General features: G+C 42.7%; 1 protein-coding gene across 1 annotated transcript in view; it reads right to left on the bottom strand.

Annotated features, from left to right (window-relative positions):
• Window positions 1–8,371, bottom strand: part of LOC117346178 (vomeronasal type-2 receptor 26-like) — a 34,092-nt gene extending 25,721 nt beyond the window's left edge. Inside the window, exon 1 of the mRNA XM_033915579.1 lies at window positions 8,243–8,371. Within this exon, the coding sequence (XP_033771470.1) occupies window positions 8,243–8,371 (129 nt within the window). The remainder of the gene's footprint in view (window positions 1–8,242) is intronic.
• Window positions 8,372–21,473: the final 13,102 nt, after the last annotated feature.

Raw genomic sequence — 21,473 nt, 5'->3', positions numbered from 1 at the left:
TGGAATTCACTTGGAGGAGGGAAAGGTGAGTAGTGGAGTCCCTCAGGGATCAGGGATCAATGCTAGGGCCAATGTTTCTAGGCGACATTGCTGAAGGGTTAGAAGGAAAAGTTTGCATTTTTGTAGATGATACCAAGATTTGTAAAAGAGCAGACACTGAGGAGGGAGTGGAAAACATGAAAAAGGATCTGCAAAAGTTAGAGGAATGGTCTAATATCTGGCAACTAAAATTCAGTGCAAAGAAGTGCAGAGTAATGCATTTGGGGATTAGAAATCGGAAGGAGCCAAATGTGGCCATAGAAGGCCGCTTTAGTTCTCAAAAGTAGTAGCTGAGAAGGTTAAGGAATAAGAGGGTAGCTTTTATAAACTACAAAAGATCACAGAAAGAGGAAGACAGGCAAAAATATCTGAAAAAATTAAGAGAGGCTGGTCATGTAGTCAGGAAAGCAAAGAAAAAATAGCTGACATGGTAAACGGGGAGACAAGGCATTTTTTAGATATATTAGTGATAGGAAGAAGTGCAAAAGTGGCATTGTGAGACTCAAAGGTGAAGGGGAGAAACATGTAGAAGCTGATAAAGAAAAGGCTGAATTGATTAATAAATATTTCTGTTCTGTGCTAATGGCTGAAGCATCGAGAGTGGGACCACAGAAAACTTTCAACATCATGCTATACAGGCAGGCAAAAGCACACACACAATTCTTACGTACACTAAAAAGACTCCATCTGATATTCAGCCAGAGGTTTCAGGGTTTTTTCTTTCTTAACTTTGACCATCACTGACTAATTTAGCCAAGGATATTAAATGTGAACAGTTTGCAGGTTCCAGCACTAAATATTCAGGGCTAAAATCTTCTGTCATCCCTCCTGGAACTTATGTGGGTCCAGGATGATTTTTAACCAGGGCTCATATAAGACAGGCCTTACCTGAATGTCTACAGAACCCACATAACATTTTTTTTTTCTTTTATCTCCCCATGCTCCTCCTCCTGAGTCCCTGAAAAATCTCCCCTCCCTCTTTCCTCAGCCTGAACTTCCCTCAGCCTCCCCTTGGAAAATTGCTCCCACAATCTCAACCCTCTCTGTGGTCTAGATAGGCCCCTCAGACTTACCTTTGATTCCTGGTGGTCCAATGGAATATTAGAGATAGGAGCAACAGCCATTTTCTTAAGCTAGCTACAAGGGGGCTTTGTTGCTGCTCCCAAAACCCCACTAGACCACCAGAGAGCAAAGGTAGCCCCGAGGAGGTCTACATAGAGTACTGGAGAGATGGTGGTGAGGATGACCTTCTCATGGAGGGGCTTTTAGATTGTGTGGGCTGGAGGAGGGTGAGAGAGAAGGAGGGGTATTACTAAAATGAACAGAAAAAAAGTAATGGAAATGTCAGCAATATTCATCCCTCTTCTGTTCTGGTACATTATTTTCAAAAATTGTTTTCCAAGCAGATGTGCTACTGAAAGTGTATATTTCAATTGTCATCCTTTTGTTTTGGCAGTTTATAACATGAATGTGTTTGTGAATAGCAATTTGGATTCATTTTTAAGAAAAATGATGGTCTGTAGAAATGGATTTTTAAATAGAAAATTAAAGTAAAATGGAGAAGTTTCCTTACTTGTGGGTAGTGGTATATTGAGAGCATATTGGATATTTGACTTGATTCCTGAGCAAGAAGACCTTCAGCGATAGCAGCAAGTGTGGCAGATGTTTTGCAGTTGTAATTAACGATTGGTGTGTCCATTTCTGAAAATATATTCATGGCAGCCCTAAATACTAAGAGTGGATTACTATAAGGACAGTAAAGGTGAAACCCCAGCGTGAGGTTGGGTAAGAGCTCTGAGCTGTTGTTAATCTCCTCCACTGCAGAAATAAAGGCCAGGAAGTCGTAGTAGTTTATTGGATCCAAACTGTAATGACATTCAGTATCAGATTATGTAAAACAAACACCCAAACCAAAGATCTCCGAACATGAATGCTAAAATGAATTGAAACTTATTTCTTTTACTTGACTCCAGCCAAAATCATATTTCATTCTATTCTCAGTGATCTTGAATTATCCTCAGCAGGAATCTACACTGTATGAGTGTCATCTTCAAAAAAGGGACAGAACAAAGTGTGTTGCAAGATGCCTCTCTCACCACATAAGAAATCAGAGAGGGTAGAGAATCCTAATGTTACCATTTCAGCTCTTGAACTGCTGATGCAGTGAAAGAAGTGATATAAATCATTTAAGTGGATAGAAACAAGAGCATCTACATCACATTTTGGGAGTATCTTAGAACTTCCAATCTTGCTAATACAAAGTAAAATATCCAATAAATTGGGAAAGTGCACTGTTCATTCATGCATCTAGGCCCTGATTCTATGAAGTCTGCCTACAGTTAGATGCCTACGTTGATGCATCAGGCTGATATAGGTGCCTAACTTAATTGTTTAATAGACTTAATTTTTTTAATTATTTATCATTTATATAATTTTAACAAGTATTTAAATATTTTGTACAGAAAAGATTGCATAAACTGAACAAATTCCAATTACAAAAGAAAAATTTAAGCAATTACACATACTTAAACAATCTCCAGTCCACAAACCAGGATCCAAACTTTCAATGAGTGATTAATACAAGTAATTATATAAATCAAATTGAAGGAAAAATAAGTATCTGATAGCTGAACTGGAGTCAAATTATTCATTCTAAGTCATTGTTCCTTCTTTTTCAAGATGCTTCAAGGTTAGAAAATTAGTTAGGTGGAACGGATCAAAGAATACATATTTATTTGAACAATATTTAACTATACACTAACAAGGAAATCTGAGAAAGAATACACCCTTGATCAAAGTTACTCCAGGTTTTAACAATAGGAATTGGCGTCTTCATTTCGGAGTCTCTAGATATTTCTGGAAATATCTGTATTTTCAAACTGAGAAACTCTTTATATCTATTTTTAAAGAATAATTTCATCATCCAATTTTTGTCTGGCAAAAATTGGATGATGAAATTATTCTTTAAGTGCCACAGTTACCAAAAGAGTTGCGAGTTTAACCTGTTCCTTAATTGAGGTTTCCAGAATTGCAGTAATATCTAATTGCCTATCTTGTTGAACTTGGTCTGTTACTTTTTGGTCTGGCAATTTACTAGGCAAGTAATATACCTGGGTAAAAGGCAATATTGACTCTTCAGGAATGTTAAGAATTTCAACAAAATACTTCTTCAACATTTCCCTAGGAGTTATGGAGAAGACCCTAGGAAAATTCAACAACTGCAAATTATTTGCGCGGAAATTATTTTAAATCATCTCCAACTTTCTCCTTAAATTTATATTATCTTTTATCACAGCTTCTTGGACTTGTTTTACCCTGGTAACTTCTTTTTCTATTTTTTCTACATTAAATTTAGCTGAAGTCAGTTCTTGTTTAAATACTTTTAGCTCTTGATTTTGCTCATTTAGTTTCTTCTCTATGTCTAATCTGTGGATTTAGAGAGTTTCCCAGCATAATAACCAAGTCCCAAAGACTAACCATAGTCAGCTCTTTCGTGTTAGTTTGGAGAAGCTCACCTTCCATATTTTCTTCATGTTGTTGGTCTAGCTACAGGATCCATCCTAGGACTTGTAAAGTCCTCTAAGTAATCTACTGCCAAACTCCCAGATGGTATAGCCTCATGGTTAGAGAGCACTGCCTCTTCAGATGCACACCTTTCCTGTGGTAAGCTGGCTCTCTGCGGCTGAGGAGGCTCAGTGGCTCAGTGTGACATCCAGCCCAGATACTTCCATTATGGCATCACTCTGCACCATCGGGTCTAGCGGACAACTCCCCGATATAATGGACTCCCATTGAAGGTGGCACAAGAACTGCTCAATCGTCACAAACGGGGGGGGGGAAGGGGGGGGTTTGGAGTGCCACGAGGCTTCTGCCCCTTCTCTTTGGCATCCCAGAAGAAATTTGCAATTTAGCTATGATAAATCAGATGAAATAGTACAACTTGGATGAGTAACCGAGAGCATCCTTCCAGCGTTCAGGTATTCACAGCCATCTCGGGGCACTGATAAATTACAATTAGCACCATGTAATTGACATATATTGCACTTAATTGGATGTTAGGCCCCTAACTTGGAAGGCACCTATCACTTTGATATAGACACCTAGTCCAGGGTATCTACCACAAAGTAGGCATGGTTAGGGGACAGATCAAGGGACTGCATTGAATGTAGGTGCCTGTTTTGGTCTTATGTATACTCATTTAGTCCAAGAAAATCCTGTCATAAATAAAGTGCCCCATAAGTTAGGATGACAATTTACGCCTAAGCCCATTTAGATGGTGCTAAGCTTGGTTCTATAAAATGTACCTAACTTTTATAGAATCACTCTTAAGCACTACCGTATTTTCATGCATATAACGCGTATACGTGTTTAACACACATACGCGTATAGCGCGCAGGTCCAAACCATTTGTGTAAAAAAAATTTTATATAGCACACACATGCGTATACCGTGCATGCTTCTATAACCTCCTCCCACCACTCCCGCTTACTCCCTCTTCTGGCCTGCGAACCGGCATCCTCCCCCCCGCTCGTGTCACCCCCCCCTCCCCCGTGATCCCACATCCCCCCCAGCACCGCAAAGACATCGGTCGCTTACCCGATTGGACACCGGCACCAGCCCCAATGCATAGGACGTGCCAGTGCCCGAAGATCCTCCCTCGTTGGGCTGGGCTGAGCTGGGCTGGGCGGTGCGAGGGAGATCCTCCCTCTTCCCTATGCCGTCTGGACTGGGCTTTGAGCATTTGCACATGCTCAAAGCCTTCTGGTCTCGCTCTCTCCGAGATTACTCAGAGAGAGCCTTGCCTTACTTGGAGGATACCACCGAGGGGTTTGTGTGCCGGTCCCTGGTCTCCTGCAGCAGCGGTTTAAAGTTTTTTCTTTACTTGTTGGCAGGCATCTACAGAGACGGTCCCCCTGACGTCATTGGGTCCATCTCCAATGCTTTAAAACTAAGCCGCCGCCGCGGCTGAACCGGGAGCCTTGCCTTCTTGGAGGATACCACCGAGGGGTTTGTGTGCCGGTCCCTGGTCTCCTGCAGCAGCGGTTTAAAGTTTTTTTTTTACTTGCTGGCAGGCATCTACAGAGACGGACCCCCTGACGTCATCGGGTCCGTCTCTAATGCTTTAAAACTAAGCTGCCGCTGGCTGGTAATATAAAGTTTTTCCTATAATCTTTATATGACTGTTAGAATATGGGAAAAAGAAAGATTAAACCAAAAAGCTCCACACCAGTGGTATCAGGTCCAATGGACAGACATTTATAATTATTTTCTGATAATCCACCTGCGGTACAACCAAATGTAGATTCCTCCTTGTCTCGGTATCAGCTGTTAAAGATTCTACAGTGATACATTCTAAAATTGAATCTATGGAGAACATGAATAGAGTGAAAAATCTACGCTTGGTCAATTTTCCAGTAACTCATTTATTGTCACCTGAAATTTTATTAAGGAAGTTTCTTAAAGAAATACTGGGAATGACCAATGCTGAGAATTTTCCAATAAATAACTATTATTATATTCCTCCAAAAAAACTTGAATCTGTCCAGGAGGTGGACCATCTGACCACACCAGAGGTAAATTTGACTGAATTTTTGGAAGATACACAGGATGTGATTCAGACCCGGTCCACCCTGGTAATAACATGCATGAGCGAGATGGACAAGATGTTGATAATGAAACTTTACTTTAAAAACAGGTTAACAAAATTTTGTGGGGATTTGGTTAGGATTTTTCCGGATGTATCCAGAACCACTCAGTTGAGGAGGAAAGAATTTTTGAAATTGAAGGATAGAGTGTTGGCACTGGATGCATCCTTTTACCTGAAATTTCCCTGTAAATGCTTGATTAACTTACAAGATATTGAATATTTTTTTTGGGATCCTATACAACTACAACAATTTTTAATTGCAAGAGAATAGAAATAGATGAGATTTGTTTCACCCAGCTGAGAATATGAGAAGAATTAATATAAATAGTATTCCAGTTTAAGGAATGATTCAAGGTTCATTAGTATGAACCAAGAATTATTGTCCTTTATATTTCCTGAACTTTATTTTATTAGAAATAGCAAGATATACTCCCCATTAATGTGGGCTTGAAAGGAATTATGTATGTATGATTTGATTATGTATTGTTTTATGTGATTCTTCTTTTTTCTTTTAAATTATTGGATATTGTAATGTATTCAAAATTATAAATAAAATAAATAAATAAATAAATAAATAAATATATTGAACAGGAACGGTCCGAGCACCAACCCCTGTGGAACTCCGCTCGTGACCCATTGCCAATCTGAGTAATGGCCCTTTACTCCAACCCTCTGTTTCCTGTCTGCCAGCCAGTTTTTCATAAATCGGTGGACCACCCCTTGCACCCCATGGTTCCATAGCTTCCTTAGCAGTCTTTCGTGTGGTACCTTGTCGAAGGCTTTTTGGAAGTCAAGGTAAATGATGTCTATGGATTCCCCTTTATCCACCTGGCTATTTACCCCCTCAAAGAAGTATAATAAATTTGTGAGGCATGACCTGCCCTTGCAGAAGCCATGCTGACTCGACTTTAACTGCCCATTGTTTTCGATGTGTTCCCAGATGCTGTCTTTAGTCAACGCTTCCATCATCTTTCACGGGACCGAGGTCAAGCTCACAGGCCTGTAGTTTCCTGGGTCTCCCCTTGAGCCTTTCTTGAAGATGGGCGTGACATTGGCTATTTTCCAGTCCTCCGGAATCTCTCCAGTTTTTAAGGATAGGTTGCATATTTGTCGAAGTGGCTCAGCTATTTCGTTCCTTAGTTCCTTGAGTACCCTTGGGTGAATGCCATCCGGACCTGGCGATTTGTCGCTCTTTAGCCTGTCTATCTGCCTGAGGACATCCACTTTGCTCACCTCTAGTTGTACCAGATTTTCATCCTGATCTCCTTTTATGATCTTCTCGGGTTCCGGAATATTGGTTGTGCCCTCCCTCGTGAAAACTGATGTGAAGAACTAAGTTTAACCTGTCAGCTATCTCCTTTTCCTCTTTTACCACTCCCTTTCTGTCTCCATCATCCAAGGGTCTCACTTCGTCCCTTGCTGGTTGCTTCCCCTTGACGTACCTAAAGAATGATTTGAAGTTTGTTGCTTCCCCTGCAAGTCTCTCTTCATATTCTCTTTTTGCTTTCCTAACCACTCGGTGACACTCCCTTTGGTGTTTTTTATGCTCCTTTTGGTTGTCCTCTGTCTGGTCCTTTTTCCATTTTTTGAATGATGCCTTCTTATCACTTATCGCCTTTTTCACTGCATTTGTTATCCATATTGGGTTTTTTGTTCTATATTTTTTGCACCCTTTCCTAACTTGGGGATGCACAGGTTCTGTGCTTTGTGCACCGTGCCCTTGAGTAGGGTCCAGGCTTTTTCTATGGACTCCATCTTCCTTGCGGTATCATTGAGTTTCTTTCCCACCATTTTCCTCATGGCATCATAATTCCCTTTTTTGAAGTTGAGTGCTGTCGTTGTGGTTCTTTTCACCTTTGATGATCCAATTTCTAGCCTGTACTGAATCGTGTTGTGATCGCTGTTCCCTAGTGGGGCTAGTACTGCCACCTCCTTAGCGGGTCCCCCTAGTCCATTGAAGATTAGGTCAAGAGTGGCATCTCCCCGTGTTGGTTCCGTGACCAGCTGTTCCATGAAACAGTCCCTCGTGACCTCCATGGATTTGGTCTCCCTCATACAGTTTGAGTGCCCAATGCTCCAGTCTATTCCCGGGTAGTTGAAGTCCCCCATCACCACCACACTTCCGCTTTTGCATAACTGCCTCATTTCGGCCTCCAGGAACTGCCTCAGTTCGGCCTCCAGGTCTTGGTCGATTTCTTCTGATTGTCCAGGTGGGCGATAGTACAGACCCAATTTCATGTCTGCTCCTGTTCCTCCTGGTAGCTTAACCCATAGTGATTTCAAGTCATCCGCCCTTACTGTTGTTTCCATCCTGGTTGAAGGTATGGAATCTTTTATATATAGCGCTATTCCTCCACCCTTTTTGTGTGGCCTATCTCTCCTGTAGAGTTTGAACCCTGGTAAAGCCACATCCCATTTATTGTCATCAATCCACCATGTTTCTGTGACTCCAATTATGTCTAAGCCCTTTTTGCTGGCTAAGACTTCCAGCTCTCCCATTTTAGCCCTTAGGCTCCTAGCATTAGTGTACAGTCAATGTAAGTCCCGGTTGTTCGCCTTTCTTGCTGGTTTTTCTCGTAGTTTGGCACTCCTGGCTTCCCCCTCATGAGTTGTTAGTCCCCAAGCCTCGTCTCGGTCATTCTCCTCCTGTGGTGTATCTGTTTCGTCTTCAGCCTGTTTCCCCATTTTTGGTTGTCCCTCTGGATCCCGTTGTTCTCTGTTAGTCCTGCTTACCAATTTCATTTGTGCCCTAGACCCCTGCAATTCATCCTTAGGTCCTTTTTCAAAAAATTCCAACTCAGTCCTGAGCCCTCTTTTACAGTGCCCTTGTTCAATATCCTTGGCCTTGGTCCTCTGCATTGCGTCCTTAGGACCTTTTCCCAAAATTTCCCACTCAGCCCCGATCCCTTTTTTATAATGTCCTTGCTCAATGTCCTTGGCCCTGGGCCCTTGTATTGCTTCCTTAGGTCCTTTTTCCAAAAATTCCCACTCAGTCCGGAGCCCTCTTTTACAATGTCCTTGCTTAGTATCCTTATTTGATACTTTTGTCTGATGTGTTAGATTGACTGTCGGCTTTCCCCTCTTCCTTATTTTAAAGCCAAATCTATGACGCTCTGGACGTTGCGTGCCAGCATCCTCATCCCAGTCGTGCTCAGGTGCAGTCCATCTCTCCTGTAGAGCTTAATCTTTCCTGAGAAAGTTGTCCAGTTCCGAACAAAAAGGAAACCCTCCTCCTTGCACCATCTCCTGAGCCAACCGTTTATTGCTTGTAGTTCGCTCTGCCTCCTTGCGTCCGCTCTAGGTACTGGCAGGATCTCTGAGAAGGCTATCTTCCTTGCCCTCAGTTTCAGTTTCCTCCCCAGGATCCTGAATTGATCAGTTAGTGCAGTCCTGTTGTAGTTCCTCCTGCTGACGTCGTTGGTTCCAACATGGATTACTACAGCTGTCTCCTCCGTCTCGGCCCCTTCCAGGATCCTCTCAATTTTGTCGATGACGTCCTTCGTTCTTGCCCCAGGGAGACATGTCACTAGTCGGTCCTCTCTCCCTCCAGCTATGTGACTGTCCACTCCTCTCAGGATTGAGTCTCCTACTACGATAGCAGATCTCCCCTTCCTCAACTGTCTCTCTGGTCTCAGGTCTGTGTCAGTGGCGCAGTTAGCTAGTCCTTCCTCTGGGTTCTGTTGGTTCTCCTCCTCATCTGCCTGTCCAGATTTTCCACAAGGTCCTACTCCCATGGTGTCTGGTGGATTATGTCATCCGACTGCTAGTTCTCTCCTGATGAGCTGGTGATCCTGTGCCTCCACCATCCTGCAAGCCTCCTCGATGAACTTCTCGAGCTCTCTAACTTGTTCCGTGATGTGGTCCTCTCTGGCGGTGTCTTCAGTTGCCCAGCACTGTTCCTCTATGGTGCACAGTCCCTCCTGTTCCTGTTCTCGAACCTGCAGTCTCCTGACCTCCTTCTTCAGGCTATCCAGTTCCTGACATCGACTGCATATGTACGCCCGCCTCCCGGAGGGGAGGTAGTCATACATATGACATTCGATGCAGTATACTGGGTTGCTCCGCTGGGTTCCTGTAGCTTCCATTTCTTTCTCCTTACTCATATGGTCCCTCGGTGGTTGAGAGTGGTGCCTGGCGTGCAGCTAGCTGAAAGAGTAGAGAGAGAGAGAGAGAAGAATGAGAAGAGAAAAGATACTTGGGGTTTTGTTTTGTTTTTTTTAAGTTAGGTTTTGGTTTTTTTTTAGAAATTAGGTTTGCTGCTGGGCTGCCTGGGCTCCTTTTCAAGACTCCTTCACAAAGGCGCTCTTGCTAAGGCGAGCGCCTTTGCCGCTCGCCTTTGCCACGCACCGAACAGCTGGGCGCCGTTGGCTCCCTTCCTCTTAAAGGGGAGCCCGGGCCGATGCGACCTGTGATGCGGTGGGGGTGGGCGGAGCTAGCTCTCACCGTGACCCCGGTCTGCCTGCCTGCTTAGTCCTCCTCCCCTCTGCTTTTCCGGCTTCCTCCCCTCTGCCTCTCCGCTGGAACAAAAAGAAAAAAAATAAAAGCAAGAAGAAACGCCGCAGTCTGCCTCATGCCCCGGCTCCCTTCCTCTTAAAGGGGAGCCCGGGCAGTATGACCTGCTCTTCCTATTGTAAATTGCCTCAACTTACTTTTTATTGTAAACCCGCCCCTACAATGTTACCTTACTCTGTACAAATATTCATATACTCAAAGACTTCATTGTTTGTTTTCGCTGTATTGTAAACCGCCTCGAACTACTTTGGCTTTGGCGGTAAATAAACAATAAATTATTATTATTAGTCACCAGATCCCAGTTGATTACAGGATCTGGGAGCTGATTCAGGAACATGTCTATTAGACAGTGATATCTGACATCAAAGACCTTAAACAGCACCTTGTCTCTGTTTGGGCTGAGGTGTAGCAAAGCATAGTCTCTTGAGAGACTAAGGGAACTCCCCACAGCCATTTCCTAATGCTATCTGCATGGGGCAGGAGCGTAGGAAGATCGCTCCTGCCCCGAAAACCAGCTAGACCACCAGGTAAGGCCAGGATGCCGGGGGAAGACAAAAATATGGTTTTTTTTTTCCCTCCTCCTCCCCCCCCAAAAAAATCACGATTAATGTGAAATCGCGAGTAGGGAAACCGCGAATGGGGAGGGGGAAGTGTATATCCAATTCTTCCTTTGGAAAATACTTTAGATGAAGATGTGAACAATCTTAGTTTCTTGACAAATTTTCCTTCTTATATATAGTAACAGGTCCTATTCATAAAAAGGGCCACTAATTGGATACAGTCTCAATAAATGATCCAAGTTTGTTGTCGTTTAGTGAATGGTTACCTTTAGTTTGATGAAACCATTATCTATGTAGATTTACCTTAAACAGTGGATCATATCATACAAACCTAAGTCCAAAAGGAAAGTCAATCAGATCTTGAGAAAAGATTGATGCTCAGCAGTTTTGTGAAAATATGGGATCATCTCTACAGACAATTCCAATCCTGACCTAAATCACCTAGAATGGCTGAAATCTATAGAGAAATAATAAAACAGAGAGCTACAACCAATAAACAACGGGATTCAAAAGTAAATCTCAAAGATATCTATAGAGACCACACCAGACTGTATAGTTCCATTAAATGAAAGAAAACATGTCTAAAAATGGCAGAAAGCCATGGTTCTCCACAAAACTGAGGAACCTAAAAAAAGAATGTTTAAAATTGGAATGAACTTGGAGGAAGTCAGGTGGTCAATGGCTCAGAGAAAAATGGAGGAAATTATACTCGCAGTACAACTGTCAAATCAAACAACATAAACACAAATATTTTTTTAGATATATAAGGTAGACAAGCCAGATTTAAGGAATATGTTTAACATTCTGATAAACTAACTGATTACTCTTCTGCAAATCCCTCAAATATAGATTCTCCTATACCTAATATACTAGCCGTGTATTTCTCAAATAAAATCAAGACTATAGTTCGGATATTTGAAAACTCTACAGATTTAATCTTCAAAACACATATCACCTCTCTAGTGAAATTTTTTTTCTTTAAAATGAGGCAACTAAGGACAATAAGTCTGGTCCTAACCTAGGACAGTTTCAGGACTGTAGCACAAGCTGTCATAATATCATACCTGAACAATTTTAACTCATATTGTGGCATTACAGAGAAAGAACTCAAGAGACTACAACTATTAGAAAACACTGCTGCCAGACTAATCTTCAAAATGAATCAGTATGAGAAAGTCTGCTAATAGGACATCTGCACTGGCTGCCTATGAAAAAGTGGATCCAATTTAAGATAGCCTGCATGGTACACAAAGTGATCTATGGATAAAACTCATATGAACTAACTTTGATATTAAAGTTCCACAATCCTTCTTCAATTCATGACTATTGCAATGCTTCAAACTATCCTTCCCATCACCTCAGCAAGTTCATCAGACGAAGATGTTTGAGGCTACCTTTGAATACCAAGGACCTCTTATTCAGAACAAACTACCAACATACCTAAGACAATCACCGCTTACCTTGACTTCCAGAAAAAAATTAAGAAATATTTATTTTCTCTATAGCCAACCTCCTATCCTTCACCTCTTCCCTCTAACAATCACAGGATCAGGCTTAAAAATGTAATGTCAAAAACTTAACCTAGTTCTTATTTTAAACTGCATAAATTTTTATAGAGAACTGTGGTGTATAAGACACTTTATTTTGTTGTATTCTATAATCTATCAGATGATGCCATTTCTGAGGGTAGTTTACTTAGTATACCAACAAATAGTGTATGGACAACTTTTAATACAGTCACAGGATATGAACTAAGTCCACTGATGAATAGGTTATCTAGGGCAGGTTGCCAACTGGATTTATATTAATCATATCTGTATCATGACATGCTAGAAGAAGTGTTTAAATGGTTACTTGAAATGATCAATTCTACTCTAATACAAGGATGAATTTCAGAGGCATTTGGTAAAATATTTCATACATCCATCCCAACAGGAATAGTCTTAGACCCATCACCAGCTGCCAGTTTTAGGTTGATAAAAAGTATACCGTTCATGACAAAGTTGATGGAGTTTGTAGTTGCCTCCCAGCTAAAAAATTATATTATGCATTGGAATCTGTTGTTATCCTCTCAACATAGGTTCAGAAATTCACACAGTGCAAAGACATGCTTGGTTGATCTGATATCTAGAGTAAGATCAGCTTTAAGTTGACAAATGCTATTATTACAATTAGATGTCTCTGTGGCATTCAACACAGTAAATCAATTAATTTTGTTACATGTTATACAATGGTTTCAAGGTTTCCTCAAAAACAAAGGGGTCCTTTTATCAAGCCGCACTAGCGGGGTTAGCGCATCGGACATGTCACCATGCGCTAACCCCCCACGGCCGGATAAAAAACTAATGTCTGCTAAATGCAGGCATTAGTGGATAGCTTGGCAGGTGGTTTAATGCGTGTTAAACCCCTACCGCAGCTTGATAAAAGGATCCCAAAGAGTTTTGAAGGATGGAGTCTACTCTGATCATTGGACTCTCCCATTCAGAGTACTGCATAAATCTCCAATTTCTCCATTGCTATACAACATATTTATGACCAACTTAAATTATATTATCCTAAGCCATGGAGAATTGCAAATCTCATTTGTAGATGATATTTTTCTATTAATTCTTGTGGATTTGAACTTAATAAATTTGTCTACCAAGCTATCTAGTTGTACTTGAGTGCAAAAATGACTGACCAAGCACCATCTTAAATTGTGAGCCTTCGGGACAGTAAGGGAATTTTTTAAGTACCTTCTTACTTCTCATTTATAATCTTAATGTATATTTTCTTCAAACTGCTTAGAACCTAACGGATGTAGCGGTATATAAGAAATAAATTACATTACATTACATTACATCTTAAACTAAACACTGAAAAAAACCAAACTGCACTCAATTCCATCTTCTAACATACAGATAAATGGAATCAGATACTGAGAATCAGATAATGAGAATCAGATAATGGAATTTAATACTGAGAAATCCTCCAGAGTTTTGGGAGTCACTCTATACAGTTCAATGAGATTTGAAATCATGTGAACAGCTTAATCTGAAAGTCTTTGGTTACAACAGTTAAGAAGAATTAGACCATATTTTTTGCAGTAACATTACAGGATACTTATCAAATTAACTATTCTATTTCTACTATTCCATAGTAATGTGCTATTCCCAGAAATTTCAGTGAAATTAATGGAAAAATCCAGCTGATACAGAACACAGCAGCAAGACATATTTTATAATAATGGAATTTGCACCACGCTCAGATTGTTCACAATAAAATACACCAACTCAGATATAGTGGCAAAAAAAAATGGGCCACAGCTTTATTGTCATTAAGAACAAACCTTAATAAAATCAACTTATCACATTTTCAAAAACAGTATAGCTTATTTTCAAAATTCTGGAGCTACTGGGTGTTAAACTAGCTCCTCTTCCAAAATTCTCCCCATTCCCCAATTCCCTTAGAGCAACACTGATCCAAAATTATTTCCCCAACATATAATTTTTTCCGCAACAAAACTGTGACCAACCCCATCCCCAAAACAAAAACCCTCCAAAGAGAGAACCTCCAAAATAGGGAAGGGAAGTGCGGGACAATTTTCCCCACCAACCCTAACCTTCCAACACTCCCTCCAAACTCCTAATTCTCCCCTGCCTGCAAATTCTCTTCAGAAAATTCCTCCAATCCCAGAGCCCCATTCTCCAGCCAATCTTCACTCGCTCTCCTGCCTATCCTTACCCTCCCCTTATCTAATTTGCCTAACAGCCCACTACCCATTTTCCTACCTACCTGCTAATATCTAATTAACCCTTTCCCCAACACAATCTTCACTGGCTCATCCATCATTATAAGCCTGCAGATTAATCTGCAAGCCACTTAACACTGGAATTCGCACCACTCTCAGATTGTTCATAAAAAAATATACCAACTAAGATATAGTGGCAAAAAATGGGCTGCAGCTTTATTGTCATTAAGAGCAAACCTTGATAAAATCAAATTATCCACATTTTCAAAAACAGTGTAACTTATTCTCAAAATTCTGGAGCTACTCTGTGTCGAACTAGCTCCTCTTCCAAAATTCTCCCCATTCCCTTACAGCAAGACTTGTGGTGACACAGAGTCCAGCCGCCACCCATGGCGGTATCGCACATGAGAAGTTACAAAATTTAATCACCAAATCTGTTGCATAGACACAGATCCAAAATTGTTTCCCCAACATATAATTTTTTCTACTATCTGTGGAGACAGCTTAGCTAGTCACCGCACCCCCCACAAAAGCTGCAACCCTGGGGGCCTGCATAATAGGCCTCCAAAAAATCTTGCACTGAACTCAAAAAAATATCAAGCCCAATATCAGACAAATGTACCCATCTGCCCTATACAACCCAGGGTAGTAAACAGTGAGAAAATCATGGCACAGAACTAAACCTCCCATCAGACCCAGAAACCTGGAAACTTCAGAATTAACTCATTTGTGTAGAAGCTCAATACCTTCAACCTTACGAGCATCTCACAAGACCAAACGGGGAATGATGCAAGACCATACAAAACAAGTGCCTGGAAAATAAAATGAGGCAGACAACAAATCTTGCTTCATTCTCTGAATAAGGTCCACTCCTTTAATATAACACAAATCATTATCCCCAACATGGAAAACAATCACTTGAGGTGAAAAAAAACGTCGAGCTTGCAGTAAAGTTGGAAGAAATTGCTCCCAAAGCATGCCTCTCAAACCCAGCCATTTGATGCGGACTCCCAATTGCACCAGTCCAAGATTCGGTCCCCAATGAGACTCCTTTGCTCAGCGCTGTGCTCAAAAGACATAGAAATGGCCATAGAACTATATGCAATTATCAGGCAGCAAGGCATCTGTAGGAGAAACTGAAGCAAAACAAGATTAAACACCAGCACTGTCCGGCAGATCACGCACATAGTGCTGATAACAAGCCGAACACCAGCACCTGATCCTGCATAACAGAGATGCAGAAGCTCCATGCCCTGCAGCATAAGACGCTGCCCCAATTCTAAAGAATGTGTTCCAAAATATGTCAGATCACAACCAACCACTAGTAAACACAATTTGAAAACAGCATCAAACTGATAACGCATTAATGGTGCCCCACTGGTATGAAGGAGCCAAAATAAGCCCCCAACAGGTCACACTGCTACATATGCTCGAGCACAAAGGACTGGACATACAACCCCAGCCCCAGTGCCCGTAACACCACCCACACTCTAGCACCCATTTGGTCAATTTTAGATCTACGAATACGCAAACGCAAATAGCGCCCTTGCAAAACCACATCCAAGACCAACAACCCAGTCTCCCTAGAAGTAGAAGACGCTGGGGCAATGAGCTCACTAATACTCAGGGCTATAAAAAAGGCAACACTAAATGCCACCTTAAACAGACATACTTCAAAGGCATCAGAACAAACAGTAGACAAAGCATCCCAAAACTGCAACAACTGAGCCGGAGAAAGAGGCAAACACAAAGGCCTCAAACCCCGAGCACTCCTGGAATGCTGAAAGCCTTGAAATAATTTCTGCACCAAAAATGCAGCACAAGCATAACCCAATAATTGGGACAGAAATGCCATGCTCGCTAAGGAAGAACGTACTAATCTAATCTAATATAATCCTTAGGTTTGTATACCGCATCATCTCCACATTTGTAGAGCTCGGCGCAGTTTACATTAGAAGAAATAGGAACTACAACAGAGGGTTAGAAATAGAAGTGTGAAGAAAATTTAGAGGACTTGGGATGCCAAGATATAAGAGTATCCTTGATTCCTAAGTTGGAGGGAGACTTACATATTTGAGAAAAGCCAGGTTTTCAGATGTTTGCGGAAAACTTGGAGAGAGCTCAAGTTCCGAAGAGGGGAGATAAGGTTGTTCCAAAGCTCAGTGATTTTGAAGAGAAGGGAGGTCCCTAGCTTTCCAGTGTGGGAAATGCCTTTTACCGAGGGGAAGGATAGTTTTAATTTGTGGGAGGATCTGATGGTATTAGGGTTTGAGGAATTCCAAGAAAGAGGGATAAAGGGGAGGAGGATACCATGTAGGATTTTGAAAGCTAAACAGGAGCATTTATAGTGTACCCTGGCGATAATCGGAAGCCAGTGGAGCTTGGCCAGGAGCAGGGAGACATGGTCAAATTTACTTTTAGCGTAGATGAGCTTGGCTGCGGCATTCTGAATTTGTTGGAGTCTGTGGAGGTTTTTCTTAGTTAGGCTTAAGTAGATAGAGTTGCAATAGTCCAATCTGGAAAGGATGATGGATTGGACAAGGAGGGTAAAATGTTTTTGATGGAAGCAGGATCTAACTTTCCTCAGCATATGAAGGCTGAAAAAGCATTTTTTTATCAAGGATTGGAGGTGGTCATTGAAGGACAATGTAGATTCGATGGTGACGCCCAAGACCTTGCTCGAGAACTCAAGCTGCAGAGAGGAGCCAGAGGGTAGTGGGATGGAGGTGGGTAGGTGGCCTAGTTTTGGGCCGAGCCAAAGAAGTCTTGTTTTGGACTCATTCAATTTCATTTGCACAATGTGGGCCCAGGATTGTAGGTTCGTTATATAAGAGGATATGTTCTTAGTCAGGTTGATGAGGTTCGGTCGCTAGTGCTGTTTAGCACTGTTTTCATCGGGACAGGCAGTCCCGCTGCTGCCCGACTTTGCCCAGCTGAGAGGGTCCTTCGGAGATCCTTTTAACAGCGGTCCAGCCGCCGAGGGAGCCTGTCGCTAGTGCTGTTTAGCACTGTTTTCATCGGGACAGGCAGTCCCGCTGCTGCCCGACTTTGCCCAGCTGAGAGGGTCCTTCGGAGATCCTTTTAACAGCGGTCCAGCCGCCGAGGGAGCCTGTCGCTAGTGCTGTTTAGCACTGTTTTCATCGGGACAGGCAGTCCCGCTGCTGCCCGACTTTGCCCAGCTGAGAGGGTCCTTCGGAGATCCTTTTAACAGCGGTCCAGCCGCGGTACGCGGCCCGCGGTCGTGAGCCCCGGGTCGCGAACTGAAGGGGCGTGGCTAAAGGGGCTTGCCCCTTTTGAGCCCCTTCGGAGCCTAAGAGGAGCAGGGAGCAGGACTACCAATTCTTCAGCATGGGTAAGAGGAAAGCCAAAGCAATACCATCTGCTGGAACAACAGGCCCGATGGATCGCCATCTTGTGGTTCCTGTCTTACCTCCTGTTGAGGAACAGGTAACTTTTAATATTCAAGCTGTCTCCTTGTCTTCTGGGGAACCAACACCACCTCCTCAACCATCATATTCCCTAAGGTTAGAAGAATCTCCTTCCCCTTTTAAGGAAGGAATAACTTCTTCTTCCCCTCAATCATTGTTATTATCTGGTCTGGAGGTTTCAGGACAATCCTTGGGGCAAGCTAAAGAACTAACCCCAGTGCAGATGATTACTGGGCCAAGCTCGGACGTTCTCCCCAAGGATAAAGTGATCACTTTAAATGATGTTTGGCTTAGCATTAACAGAATAGAGTCATCTTTACAAAAAACCGTTTTGAACTTATGTCAATTTTCATCTGATGTAACTGTGAAAATTAAAGAGCAAAATAATAAAATTGGAGAAACAGCTGTAAAGGTTGAAAAGTTAGATCAGGTTGATGAGGTTCGAATCAATCTCGAGGAGGACGAGGATGTCGTCTGCATAAGTGTAAATTGTTTCAAGGGGGGATAGGTGGAGGAGTTTTAAGGAGGACATATAGATGTTGAAAAGGATAGGAGATAGTGGAGAGCCTTGCGGGACTCGACAATTCGGTTTCCAAGGGGAGGATGAGGTACCATTCATGTTAACAATGTAAGAACGAGAGCGGAGGAATTTAGAGAACCAATCTAGGATTGTGGAGTTGATGCCGATCTCAGAGAGTTGGTAAAGAATATCATGGTGGACAACGTCAAAATCAGCGGAAAGATCAAATTGTAGGAGGACGGTGAACTTGTTTCGAGAGTGAAGTTGTTGAACCCTTGAAATCAGGGAAGACAGTAGGGATTCGGTGCTGAAGTTAGGATGAAAGCCATATTGACAGGTAGAAGAATAGAGAATCTCTCTAAGTATGATGAGAGTTGGGTAGAAATGATGGACTCTAACATCTTGGTTAGGAGACGGATATTTGCAATTGGGCGATAGCTGGATGGTATGGAAGGGTCAAGGTCAGATTTTTTCAGTAGTGGGGTCAAGGCGATAGGACCCATTTTTGGTGAGAAATGGCCCGACTGAAGGGCGGAGTTTATGAGATTGGTGATAGAAGAGATAGCCTGAGCGGGAATGTTCTCGTATAGGTAGGAGGGGAATGGGTCCAAGGAACAGTTACAGGTTTTCAGTTTTAGGCAGAGTTTGAGGACGAGGGATTCAGATACGTGCTCAAAGGTAGTCCAGGATCTGTCAACTGGGATAGGGTTGGAGACCGTTAGGGTGGGAATGGAATCGGTGGGCACCAGGGAGTTGTAGGAGCCTGAAGGAGGGAAGGAGCATCTCAAGAAAGAAACCTTATCGTTGAAGAATTTTGCTGGAACATCGGCTGAGGGAGAGGAGGGGAGCACGGTGGGGTCTCTTTTGGAGGTTAGGGAGCGCCAGATGTTGAATAGTGTACTGCTCTGATTGTTGGACCTGGAGATTTTGTCGCCATAGAAGTTCTTCCTTGCTTTTTTTAGCGCAGTATTGTACAGCTTGATATTGACTCTCCAGGACTGTCTGTCTATGGGATATTTTGATTTTTTTCCATATGCGCTCCAGAGCTCGACATTTCTGTTTTAGCTCTCTGTGATATGGGAGGTACCAAGGGGCCTTGCGGGGGTAGGAGATGGATTTAGTGGAAAGAGGGGTGAGGGAAAGAAAGGTGGATTCGGAGAGGGCGACCCAGTTATGCCAATTAGTACCTGAATCTGCAGGCTTAGGGGCAGAGGAGAATAGATTGAGAAATTTAGACCAGAACAGATCGCTTGTGATTTTTTTGCAGAAGGTAATGGGGTTGGAAGTGCTGGGTGGAGCCCCAAGGTGCGACATAAAGATGGGGAGACAGAAAGCCCCTAGGAAGTGATCAGACCAGGGGACATGTTCCCAGCGAGTGTCGTCAACTGACGTCTTGTGAGCGGTAAGATCGAGGAAGCTAATGAGATCTAGTGTGTGCCCCTTTTCGTGGATTGGGGATGGTGCAGGGGGGAGGCCAAGGGAGGTGAGGAAGCTAATAAGTTCAATTGTATCCTTGCTGGTGATGTCGTCTAGGTGGAGATTGATGTCTCCGATGATCAATAACCTTTGGAACTTGAGAAAGGAGTTTGTTATAGTCTCAAGGATGAGTTTGGAGGAGTTGTTCCAAGGGATAGGTGGGCGATATAGGAACAGGATGCCCAGTGGGTGAGGGTGAAGTTCATCGTTGACAGAAGCAAGCATGTATTCTAGTGAGGTGTGACCACCCCTGTTGCCGGGCAAAAACCCAAAACTGCACCATCATAGGCACTAAAAAAGGCAGACCGCCACTAGAAACTGGATCCGCCAAAAAGAGCAGAACATGGCACCAGCCAAAGCGATAGGATTTCTAAGTATTCACAGGCAGACTATTCCGCAGCAGCTGCGTTAAGAATCCAGCACTCTACTCCACAACTCCACCGGTATCACAGTAGGTTCCTTGTCTGCCATGGGGGCTAAAGCCCAAAAATGAGCCCACTGGAAATGAGATAAGGCATCGGCAATCTCATTAAGCAAGTCGGGAACATGCTGAGCAGTCAGAGTAATTGCAAACAACGGAGCACAAGAAGATGCAGTAATTCCACCAGCAACAGACAATGAGCTGATTGGGCATTAACAGCCTGCACCACTGCTACATTGCCCAAAAAAAGCACCACCTTCCTGTGCTGCATACGGTCACCCCAAATCATAGTTGCTACCCAATTCCAGAAAAGCTATATTAGCACCCCACCCACACTCGTGCCACAAAACCAACCAAAGTTGAGTGTACCAAGCTCCCCCAAAATAGGCACCAAAACCAAAATCTGTAGCCGCATCAGTAAACAGGCGCAAATCTACCGAGGAGACCACTTCCTGTTGCCACACACGAACACCATTAAAGCTCTGCAAAAACTGATACTAGTGCCGAATATCAGCCTTAACACCCGCCGTCAAGTGTACCCTAAAATGCTTTTAAATAAGACCCCTGGAAAGAATAGCCAAACGGGGAAAAAACACAACCCATGGGAATCACCCTAGATGCAAAATTAAAGTGAACCACCAATGACTGAATCTCTTGCAAAGTCAACTTAGACTTCCCCAAAGCCTCCCAATAGGCAGACACAAAGCCTGCACACAAAGGCAGCCGAAATTTCATCCGAATAGAATCAAGGTCCACACCCAGAAAAACTAAGGAAGTAGCAGGTCCCTCTGACTTTTACGACACCTATGGCACACCCAAACTCTTAGTCACAGCCTCAAACACTGAAACCATCTCAGAACACTGAGTAGAACTCACTGGACCCCGAACAAAAAGTCATCCAAATAATGAACAATACATCCACAACCTGACACCTGCTCTGTAACTCAATGCAGAAAAGATGAAAAGGCCTCAAAATAAGAACAGGACACAGAACACCCCATCGGCATGCACTTGTCAAAATAATAACCATTTTAGAACTGAAAACCCAACTAATGAAATGAATCAGGATGGACAGGAAATAAATGAAAGGCAAACTCTATATCCATCTTTGTGAATAAGGCCCCCCAGACCCAAACTGCG

Source organism: Geotrypetes seraphini, chromosome 12 (genome assembly GCF_902459505.1).
Source record: "Geotrypetes seraphini chromosome 12, aGeoSer1.1, whole genome shotgun sequence".
NCBI classification, from domain to species: domain Eukaryota; kingdom Metazoa; phylum Chordata; class Amphibia; order Gymnophiona; family Dermophiidae; genus Geotrypetes; species Geotrypetes seraphini.
This window is presented reverse-complemented; position numbering and strand designations above follow the sequence as displayed.